General features: G+C 32.2%; 1 protein-coding gene across 2 annotated transcripts; it reads left to right on the top strand.

Annotated features, from left to right (window-relative positions):
- Positions 1-2,378: 2,378 nt before the first annotated feature.
- On the top strand, positions 2,379-4,736 carry LOC18031566 (mavicyanin). 2 transcript variants are annotated; one of them, XM_024190192.1, is made up of 3 exons: positions 2,379-2,556; positions 3,165-3,595; positions 4,708-4,736. In XM_024190192.1, exons 1-2 carry the CDS (start codon positions 2,385-2,387, stop codon positions 3,578-3,580), a joined length of 588 nt encoding a protein of 195 aa, XP_024045960.1. In that variant the 5' UTR covers positions 2,379-2,384; the 3' UTR covers positions 3,581-3,595; positions 4,708-4,736. The 2 variants fall into 2 exon arrangements, with proteins under 2 accessions (XP_024045960.1, XP_006421527.1); XM_006421464.2 differs by lacking the exon at positions 4,708-4,736 and having other exon boundaries at positions 3,165-3,818.
- The last annotated feature ends 7,477 nt before the right edge of the window (positions 4,737-12,213 follow it).

The raw sequence follows: 12,213 nt of genomic DNA, 5'->3' as shown, positions 1-12,213 counted from the left end.
CAAGACGAAAATTAACCCAAAATTAAGCTTCAAGTTTCGATGGAAATACACACCTTACGCTCTTCAATGATTGACTGCTTAGACGTCGGCCGCCGACATAATTTACTTCTTAACATGCTTAATCTCAGAGAGGTTATTTCTCACTATATCACAAGTTCATTTGAGCTGAATCAAGTTGGTATTATATATTTTCAAGTGAAGTCGATGAGAAGAAGTGGAGATGGGTTGCTCCCCCCTTAGTTTTCACACGATTCCATGCTTTGTATTCAAAGTGCATAGTGATTTTTCAGTTACTCACTGTGCATTCTAGTGCATAGTGACTTGTTTAATCAATCAATAAATTCTTTATAGTTTAAAAATTTTAAATTATTGCAATTACATTTCTACCCTTAACTACCAAACGGCACTCTAACACTTATATACCTTCAAAGGTGCTATATGTCAATATATGCAAGCATTCTCTCTAAGTGTAGTAGGTGCAAACCTTAGGGGAGGTATCCAAAAATTATCCTTTGAAAAAGGCAAAAAATAGGGTGCCAAACATATCTGGACTCTTAAAATATATAAATAACTTAAACTATTTTAGTATCATAAAAAAATTATTTAAACTATTTTAGTATCATAAAAAAATTATTACTTATACTAATTAATAAATAGATACTTAAAAATTGATAACTATCTAAATATGGAGCATTGAAGCCTGAAAAATTGCTTAATTTGTTTAATGCTAAAACCGCTACTACCTGTTACATCCTAATATAGTTGATATGCTAATTACAAATAAGTGGTCAAACTAGTTAGGGCCCAAATATTAGAGCCATTGAAATTAGTGCATTACTCCAAATATAATTAGAGTCAGGCATAATTGCAAGCACAAGCGGACCCACTCAGGGCCTTGAAATAGCTTTAAATGAAAATTGTAAGCCCATTGTGTGTTTTCAAATTTTAAAGTGTGAAACTGTTAAGATCCAACAAAATTCCTCGACATCCCCAATTTCAAATATGCTTTAGTAAAGAGGCCTCTTTTCACATAAAATTAAAGTTAAGCCTTAATCTTTAACTACACCCCTGTATGATGGTCTGATCGATCATTGCCGGTATTAATTTTTTCAGTAAAGTTCCATTATTGATTGAAAATAAGATAGCTTTTTCCCTAATGCTTTGATATGTTGAAAAACTTTCGGTCCCAAATATTTAAATTTAAAACTGATAAAAAACAAAAAGAAAGAAATATAGTTAAATAAAAATTGAGATTTGTAGTTAATCAAATATTTGATAATTATTCATAAATACTACTGAAAATATTTTGTACAAAGATTCTCATTTCCGTGTTCGGAATGAGGAGAAAATAAAATGATTATTTGTGGAATTAAAAAAAAAAAAAGAAGAGTGTACTTAGAAATCATAAATGTGCATCTAGTAGAGGTTTATAAAGATTTTGGAGGGCTGCTAGTAGTCTCACTCTTTAGTAAAATATTTTCACAGTTTATTCTAAAACAATTATTTTATATTCTATTTTTGGTTTTAAAATTTAGTGCTTATGGCTTTTTTCTCAATTTTTTTCTTATATCCTCTTTAGATCTACTGCATTCAAGATGATTAAGAAACTCATCCGGAAAATTATTATGAAATTAAATCAAAATGTTTTTTTTAATAAACAAAAATAAAAAATTTTAATCAACATTTTTTTAATTGTTAATGATGATTATGCTGTACTGACAAATAAAATAATAAACCAGTCTGAGGATAATCAAAATATATCAAACCCAATGTTATGCAGTAAGATTTGCAGATTATTCACAAGTAATTTTTTTTTTCTTATCAACCATTTTTTCTTCTAAGTTATGAAAACTAGTGAAATAACGAATACTTAGAGAAGATAATTTATAGCAAGCCCCCTCTGGCTTAAATTCCTGGGTCCGCCACTAGTTGCTAGTAAATATGATAAAAATCGTAGATATTATGCTTATAAACGTGGAATAGATTAACATTTAAAAGAGCACTGAACGGTGAGAATCGATTTAAATTCTCTAATATTTTTTATGGACTTATAACTCGTGATTTTAAAAAAAAAAAATCGGTCGATGAATCAAAAGGGATGTTCAAACACATCCATAATTTTTCCGTTTCTGTTATTTCCCATTATTACAGTTATTTCTGTTATTCCAGTAATTAATTTCATTACCTGTATCCTATTTTTAAATAGTCCAAGTTAGATATTTTGTTTTCCGATCATTTCCTTGCACATCGCTCGGATAAAACACCAGTCTCAAGCTAAATATAGACAGCAATGCTTGGTGGCAAAGAAGTACCAAAGCCTATATAAACTCTCTCATTATTGGAAGTTTTGGTAATTAATTTTAAATCAGTATAATAAAGTAATAATGGCAGCGGCAAAGAGCGCTGTGATTTCCTTGACAATCATGGCTCTCTTTGGAGCCTCTGTGGCAGCTACTACTTATACCGTTGGTGACAATGCCGGCTGGACGACACAAGGCAAAGTTGATTACTATTCATGGGTAGATGGAAAAGAATTCAAAGTTGGTGATACCCTCGGTGAGTTTGTGATTTGGTCCGCTACTTTTTTTTTTGTGGGGGGGGGGAGGTCGCTTAAACTCCGAAAGAACGAAAAATTTTATTTGCAAAATGAAAAATCTAAGCGCAACTATTTAGCAGGGACGTAACAATCCATACCTTCAAAATATATATGGCGCTAAAGCATAAGAAGAAAATTAACAAAATTCACATCTTGGAAAATCCTTTGCATCGCTATAGAGGAGAGATTTTATCTCAAACAGAGGACAATTCCACTGGGTACAGGCTCTACAGCAAAGACCTACGATAGCTAGCATATCTCCTGACCCATTCTTTCATCTCTTCTTCTTAATAGGTGAAAAATATAGAATAATTGAGCAGATTTCAACCGAAACAGATATACTGTATGAATCTTTTGGGTAACTATTACAAATACATAGACTGACAGAGTAATATATGCTCAAACCCTAAGTACTAAAGGCGCACGTACGTACACAATCTGTTATTTATAAGTCTAGTGATTGAGTAATTTCTTATATATTGAATTGTGGAGAACCGAGAATATTATACAACTACACACTTAATTACAAAATCATGCATCTCCTAATTGCGTGGCTTAATTAATGCAGTTTTCAAGTATAACAACGCCATGCACGACGTGCATGAAGTGACTGAGGCAGATTACGTTGCATGCAATGCAAAAGCTTCGATAAAACATCACATCTCAGGCTCTGACGCCATCACTCTCAATGCGCCCGGTATCTATTACTTCATTTGCGGAATACCAGGTCATTGCCAAGCCGGCCAGAGACTTAGGATTGAAGTTGAGTCCGACGGAAGCCCCGGCGCTAGTCCATCGGCAGCTCCTGGCCAAAGTCCTACTACTTCTTCCACCTCCAGTGGAGGTTCAGCATCTACTGTGCCACCCGGAGGCGGCTCAGGTTCTACGCCACCGTCCTCGAGCAGTGCTCTTCTACCATATTCTCTCCATACTTTCTTGGCTGCTCCAGGAATGCTTGCAGTTCTTCTAGCCGGATTTGCTTAATTTCTAGCTAGAGAGGTTAATTTTAATTATGTAATTAATTGGCTTAATATAATTCATTAATTAGTTTAGTAGCTATAATGCTGCTGATTAACGCAGTGTTTTATGCTACCTGTTATACATATAACTAATTTGTTGTTGATGTAGGTAGAGAGTTTCTTAAGATTTATAAATAAATTGTATATAAGAATAAATATGCACGAGGACCAAATTAATAATTCTATGAAAATTTGAGAGACTATAAACTGCGTGGAGATGAAAATTGGGTTATAAAATTTTAATAAACTATAGAAAAAGACTAAATTATCCTTTATTGTAAGTTGGTTGTAATTACTTGGACAGTTTACTTTTCATATGTTTTGTCAAAATCAGTTGTTGTCAAATAAACATTATTGATTTTTTGTCAAATTTTTTTGTAAAATTTTAACGTACAAATAAAAATTATTGTATTCTTTGCATAAAGAAAATGCTGCTTTGACGAAATAACATGGACATAAAATTTTGATAAAATTTATAAAAAGATTAATGTCTTGATAAAAAGTAAATTGTTTAAAACTATTTGTCATGAGATATGTATATTCACCTGTTGATAAAAGTAATGTGTTACCAACAAAGTGTTGGCTCCACTGGCAATGGAGTCCCCTTAAGTGCTTGATTGAGTTTGCTCCCCAGTTCAAGTCTCAGGGAAGTCGTCTTTGTTGGGAGAACATGTACCTCCCGGTTCGAGCGGGGACTTTTAGTCTGGATTGTGGTACGGGCTTAAAGGTATCTCCCACAGTTGGGGCCCTCCCTAAGATACCTTGTGGTTAAGACAAAAAATAAAATAAAATAAAAATAATGTATTTCACACTAATTATTTTAAAAAGTGAATTTTCAAAGTAGCTACATAATTTATGAAGTATATGTGGGTCATACTATTCAATTCACGAGGTATGTTATATGCAATATTTTAAAATTCAAATAATGTGTTGGTATTTGATCAAAGATAATTGTAAGATGTGAAGCAAATTGAAATTGCATGCACGCTCAAAGCTGGTTAATTGACTATTAGAAATAGCGACAAATTCTTTGTAATCTATTCACGAATTCACTGAGCTAATTTCAAATTTGTCTCTTATTGTTTATTGTAGGGTGGAAAATGTCAATTCCCCCCGAAGTCATCTAGCTATTCTCTCACTCAAAACCTTGAAGTGTAATCCCCAACACGGCACATTCTTAATGGCTGGTCAAAAGTGTTCCTCAATTTGACACATGTAGGACAAATGTCACGGTGGCAATACAAATTGCCATGTCTGACGCTGTAAGCCTCTAAAGATAAGTTCGCTGAAGAGAAACAATTAATGAAGTTGGGGAAGAGACACATGTTACCGCCAGGACTCCAAGAAGAAACCATCTTGAATAATGCTACTTGTTCAATAATAGCACGAAATTTAGTTAATAATTAAAAATTGGTTGATTGAATCAAGTTTTGACTCTAATGGTTTGTTTATGTTAACTTGCCTTATAAAATAGGGGAAATTGTTATTTATCTTTTTATTATTTTTATAATAGTCCATAACCTCTCACTATAATTTATCGTTTTTATCTTTATTTTTTAAATTTTTTTAAAATATATTTATACAAAACGATTAGTTATATTTATATTTTATTCATATTTATTATTAATTAAATAAATTATATAAACAAAAATCATAATAAAATGTTTAAATACTAAAAATAAGAAATAAAAATTTCAATGTGAATAAAAAATTAATAAATAAAATATTTTTCTCATACTTTTTTATTTTTAAACATCTTTCCTTATAATAAATATATATTTTATATTTTAAAGATAAAAAATTAAGCAAACGATTTATTTATCTTTCTTTTCTTTTTTTTTATATCAGAGAAGTCATTAACTATTATAAAAATAATATGGTAAATGGCATATATTAATTTTAGTAGAAAGAAAAGCTAATATCATCCCTATAAATAATTTAGACTGTAGTCCTATTTTGAGATTTTTAAAGATTACAATCACCAACGGCCTTGAGGAAAACAAGTTAGCAGGGTCTCCTCCAAGGACTAGTTTCCTTTTGCACATATTTAAAAATTTTCCTTATTAGTCAGTATTTGCACATATTTAATTTTAAACCGCTTGTAGTCAATCAATATATGAAGAACATGGCTTATTTTCAATCCAAGAGAATCTTACATTCTTCAATAAGAAACAATACTTGACTAAAATGGAAAGTTAATTACTATTAATTATTCATGTTAATCATTTGGTTGTATTCCAACTTTTATAATCCTACGTATAGCATTAATTATTCAACTCAAAAACATAATTATAAATAAGATATTGTATATGTGTATAGAAAGCAAAACCAGACCTTGAGCATAAGAGATATTGTCCTAAAGATAGAGTACTTCTTAATTAATATGTAGGTATTATTGGTTCTTTATGATTCCTAGAGCCAAAATTCATCGGCCTACCTCCCCGGTGAGAAAAATTAGCGGAAGAACAAAACAGAATGTTAATGATTGCCAAAGTAATTGTATTTCTTTCTGTCTTTTCGCCACGCATCTCTAACATTTCTATAGAAGATTCAGGCTTAGGTATTAATAAAGAGGAATCAATACGTTTGCAACTATTGCTCCGCTAATTTTATATTAATAAAATGAATAATGGTGCATTTTAAAACCTTGTAACCGGCCACTATATCATAAAATGATTTAAATTATTATAATTTATAAAATAAAACCAAATTATAAGTTTTAAATAAATTTATGCAAGGTGAACACAAGATTCAACCAATTGTTGACATGAAAAATGTAAGACATTCACATCCAAGTTAGAATACTGCTTACTCTAGTAATTGTCGCCTTCGAAGAAATGGATAATCGTTCCCAATCATCAGCACTGCTTGTAATCAATTTTGTAGAAATGCATGATCAGCTCTCTTTCAAATCATGATTTTCTTAAAAAATGTATCAAACGGATTAATATTTGATTAAGATTATTTTCTCATAGAGTGTTTTTATGGGAAGAAAATACTTTCTCATAAAATTTAGTACTTAAAAAAATGTTTATCTAACCCAAGTCTTGTATGAAAAAGTACATCAAGTACTTTTTCTTCATCCCTAGAATGTTTTCTCTATTTTAAGAAATGTAATTTGTTTTATTTTTATAAAAGATTGTACTTTCCCTTTTTTTTTCTAAAGATAAGAAGTATTATTCTTTTAAAAAAACGCAGTACTTTTTCATCTTTTAAATGTTTTGTCTATTTTAATTTTCAACACTGTTGAGAATTTGACCCAAGTAAACAGACCAAATTCACCCCAAGACCCGATTCAAATTCAAGGAACAAGATTCTCATGCACACAACTCACCCAGATCAAGAATTAATCACAAACAGAAACAAAGAACACAGAACTTATAAGTGGTTCGGCACCAAAGATTGATGCCTACATCCACTGAGAAACCAGCACTGAGCTTTCACTATTATTGAGATCAAAGCATACAGGAGATTAGAAGCAATTACAGAGAACACAAATGGCTAACACTTTCTCTCTCCTCACCCCCTTTTGTCTTCCATCCAGATCGTTATGATGATTCCAGAAAACCAGCTCTTACCATTTTTGGATGGGTAATTTTTAAAAACCTCCCCTGAAGTTTGGGCTTATTGCAAGTAGATGGCGAAAATCTGTTTATTTATAAAATACCGTCAGTTAATTTTTACATTGACCGTTAGTTGACTGTGCAAAGACAATATTGCCCTTAACAACAGTTTGTAGTCTGACACAACTAAAAAAAACTGAAATTGTTGGCGCGAAAAGGACAAATCCTATTTTTTGATAATTTTATCCCTGTCAATTCCAAAGATTTACAATATCATAGGTAAGGATTATGACTATTTTACCCTCTTTAAATTATTGATATTTCCTTAAAGTTCCTACAAGAAAGATAAAATTAAAAACTTAAAAAAAAATAAAGAGGGTGTTGGTTTGTAACGGTCATAATGTGACACCTTCTTTATTTTTTTTCAAGTTTTTAATTTTATCTTTCTTGGATGAACTTTAAGGAAATATCAATAATTTAAAGAGAGTAAAATAGTCATAATCATTACCTATGATATTGTAAATCTTTGGAATTGACAAGGATAAAATTGTCAAAAAATAGGGTTTGTCCTTTTCACGCCAACAATTTCAATTTTTTTTTAGTTGTGTCAGTTTACAAACTGTTGTTAAGGGCAATATTGTCTTTGCACAGTCAACTAACGGTCAATGTAAAAATTAACCGACGGTAAGGGATATTTTACAAATAAATGGATTCTCGCCATCTACTTGCAACAAGCCCAAACCTCAAGGGTATTTCTTGGATTCTCGCCAAAACCAACGACTGTAACAACCTCATACACGTGCAAATAACGTGCCTCTTTAAGTGACCTCAAAACGCTTGTGTTGTCTGCTGTTTTGAGTTAAGCTCTTTAAACCACGTGCTCTGCATGTGTATTACTTATGCCTCTGTATGAAAAATACGGTTCTGTCGTTCTCAAGTTGAACACTTGATAGACGAAATGTCACCCACTCATACATTTTGCATCCTGCATGTCGGTCGTGGTATTTGAGTTCATACTCCAACAAACACTAAAATAACTCACATATTGCCTTCGACCATTAAAAATTAAGAATGTTAAATACAAGCCGAGCAGCCCTTTGTGTTGGTTGTTTAATCCTTCTGCGAGCGACCTGCTGGAATTACAATGCTTCAGAAATTGGAATCGGGTTGCTTTTATAATGTAAGTAATTTTTTTTGCATATTCCTAAGTGTCTGTAGAATCAAAATCCTCTCTTGAACTTAATTTTTTTGAATTTTTTAAAATCTTATATCTTTTAATAACAATATATAAATAAAATTATAACTAACTTTTTATATTTTATTTATTAACTACCAATCACTAAAAAAATTGTACCTACTAAAACTTCTTAATCTGTGTGAATAAGTATGATGCAACTGCACCCGCTTTACCATGCTACAGATTTTGGCAAATTAATTAGTTGTCGTTTTACGATGGTGTGTAATCACTACAGAACACTTTTTCTTGCAGCACTGCCTTCCTATAGTATCTCCACCATATTAAGCCCTCTATGACCACAAGTATACACCCGCCTCAAAAAGAAATTATCCTTGTAGTGACTTGGCGGTGGTGTTCCACTGTTCAGTTCTTGTTGTCATTTTCATATGAGTTTGTTGTTTTTCATATATGTATGCTTTGCATAGAATCCTCTCCTTTTACTTATTTTAAAAGAAATATTATTAAAATCTTGTGATTTTAAGTCGTTTAGATGGCCTCTAAAGGTTCGTAAGATTGACTGATTTTCAAATAATTTTATGAAATTAATTACAAAGTTCAAATCATAAAGTAAAATGCTAAGGAGTGAGAGGAACGAGAGAATGATGAGAGAAGCGACATTCTCTCATGCTGTTTCGCTTCTCGTTCCTCTCGCTACATAAAACATTAAAATAATAAAAGAATGAATAAAAAATGAATAAAGAAAGACTGCTTTATCGCTTCGTGTAGAGGGAAATCTTATCACTCCAGCCCTCACTTTCCTCTCTCCCACACAGCTTCCGGCGTGCCTCACCAGCTTCTCTCCCTCACGCTTCCGGCTTGCCTCACCAGCTTCTCTCTCCCTCATGCTTCCAGAAGCTCCCTCACGGCTTCCGGCGTGCCTCACCAGCTTCTCTCTCCCTCACGCTTCCAGAAGCTCCTTCACGGCTTCCGGCGTGCCTCACCAGCTTCTCTCTCCCTCACGCTTCCAGAAGCTCCTTCACGGCTTCCGGCGTGCCTCACCAGCTTCTCTCTCCCTCACGCTTCCAGAAGCTCCCTCACGGTTTCCGACATGCCTCACCAACTTCTCTCTCCCTCACGCTTCCAGAAGCTCCCTCACGGCTTCCGGCGTGCCTCACCAGCTTCTCTCTCCCTCATGCTTCCAGATCCCTAACGGTCATTTCCCTAGCACTAGTAATCTTGATTACCTTTGCTGAGAGACAAAAAGGGAAGGCTCTGCACTAGTAATTTTTTTTTTCTGGGCTAAAGTTCTTTAACGAAGAGGCTGCTGGCTAGTTGTTCCTCCTCCTCCGAGGTATCTCATTTGTCTTTTATTTTTTTGTTGCTTTTAGGGAACAATGTCTCTCCTCTCACTGTTTGTCAATCTTGTTTCATTTATTTTTTTTGACACTTTTATTTTCTCGGTTTTGTTATGTTTGGTTTAATATTTTTTTATTATTCTGCGATTAATAAGTTGTTTGATATTTTCTAGTTTGGATCTAATTTAAGAATTTTTGTCAGTTGGAGTTTTGTTATTTAGATCTGAATGACTTGAAAATGCAAATGTGTTAGCCTTATGGGCAAGAATCAATTTTGATCAATGCTGAGGAAATTGCAACAGTTTTGAGGTTTATGTCAATTGTATGTATTTGCAAGGGCTGATTTTGTCGTTTTTGTTCATTAGATAATTTACTGGCACTATCATTGTTGATGGAAGTGGTTGAAATTGAAATTTGTACCCGTATATATATATATATATATTATTTTATTTTTTTAGAAGGAAGTCATCTTTGCGGGCATGATGGTTTATTGAACATTTGTTTGAAATTTCTGGTTCCTGTCAATTGGGATATAATGGTTTGTTTGTTTTTGTCATATGAAGTGGAAAAATATAATTGTTTGGTAAAAGAATATGTGGAATCAGATATCTTTGGATATGACGGCAATTTATAGTGGATTAATTGCATGCTTGGTGTAATTTTTGCTCTGTTTTTAACAATCAATTAATTGCATGGTTGCTGTAATTTTTTCTTTGCTCTGTTTTTAACTTCCAGGATTGTATGCCTGTTATTTTTTTATATTTTGGCAGTTTAAGTAGTTTATGAATGACCATGTCATCTAGTACAAATGAAACTCGGAATTCATTGCAAATATGTAACGAATGCGGTGAACAAATGGAGTTGTTCACGTCACGTACTACAAAGAATCCAAATCAAAAATTTTGGAAATGTAGAGGATGTAAGAAATTTGAATGGGCAAAAGACCATAAATGCAGTGAAGAGAAAATTGATTTGTTAGTGGAGGAAGTTAAAAAGTTGGCATTGGAGATTGAATGCTTGTCTGTTAAGTTTCAATTATGTGAAGCGCAGAGGGGATTGTTTAATGATGAACTTCGAAAAAGACAAACACCATGTTATGATTGGATTAGAATACTTGTAATTATTTTACTATGTTTTATATTCAAGAATTTTTTTTAAGTTCTTTTAATTTGTACTATGAACTGAATTTACTATTGTAATTATAATTCATATCTAAAAAAATGCAACAATTGCTAACGGACCCAATAATGAAACATATATATTGGAAAATGAAAAAAAAATGCAAATGCCAACAAACAAAAACAACACAATAACCGAACATTTGAAGTGATTTTTTAATTTGCCACTTTTTCTAACTTAAATCCCAATTCAGACAATTCCATCATTCCATGCAAATACCAACAAAAAAATGCCAACACAATAACACAAGAAACCGTCAACCAACACAATAACATAAGAAACCGCCAACCAAACAGAAACTGAAAAATACAGCAAAAACCCACCAAGAAAAACAAAGAAAAAAGGAAATCATTAATTACACTTCCGTTGTTGGCTAGTGAAGCAAAGAAAATTGAAAGGAAACTTTTTGGGTCATCATTATTTACGGACAAGCTAAAATATTTGGGTCACCTATAAGGAATTATCTGTAGTGAAAATACTCATAAACATTAACACAAATGTAAGTGAAAATAATCGAAACAAGTTAAAGTCAAATATAAATTTGTCGTCTCAAGCCAAATATAACTGAAATGATAATGAAAATAATCGAAACAAATATAAGTCAAACATCAATTGCGGCAATTGTAGTCTTCATTACATTGTTGACGTAACAATTGTTGAAAATTCCCACTTGCAGATCCTTCATACGTCATCGAAGGAGAAGAATAATGCGACTGCAAAGCACACGGTGGGACTGGTTACTATAATACACAAGAAATTAAAATATCATTATACATTGTAAAAATTTGACAACATAAAATATAAGTATGCATTAAAAAATTTATAAATACAAGTATACTTACCGTGTTCCAGCTATAAGGAATTGGCTGGTAAATATTATTTCCACCAACTTGAAATGGGTATACAGGTACCTAAAAAAAATTGTTAAATTCATATTAAAATTGTAAAATTAAAATTTAGTGGTGAATTTGTTTCTTATATTATAATAGCCTAAACTCCCGTGCTGATTGAGATTTGCATTTACATTGCTTCCTTCGTGAAACATCTACATATACTCAACAACATACTTAGTTACATCTGTTAAAAATAGTTGAACCAACATTAATAATAAAAACTCAAAAAAATATACCATTGCCATGTTGGTCTGCTGTATGTTGCTTTGCTGTGTAGAGACTTCATTAGCCATTTCAAAAGATGCTGAAGCATTTTCTTGCAAATCCTGTAAAATTATAATATACAATATAATTAAGAAAAAATTAAGATAAAAGATAAAATGAAATTATAAAACATATATATGCATTCAAACAAACCTTATTTTTTTCGG

Source organism: Citrus clementina, unplaced genomic scaffold (assembly GCF_000493195.1).
Source record: "Citrus clementina cultivar Clemenules unplaced genomic scaffold, Citrus_clementina_v1.0 scaffold_9, whole genome shotgun sequence".
Taxonomy (NCBI): Eukaryota; Viridiplantae; Streptophyta; class Magnoliopsida; order Sapindales; family Rutaceae; genus Citrus; species Citrus x clementina.
The sequence above is the reverse complement of the archived record's forward strand: the minus strand, read 5'-3'. Positions and strand labels throughout refer to the sequence as shown.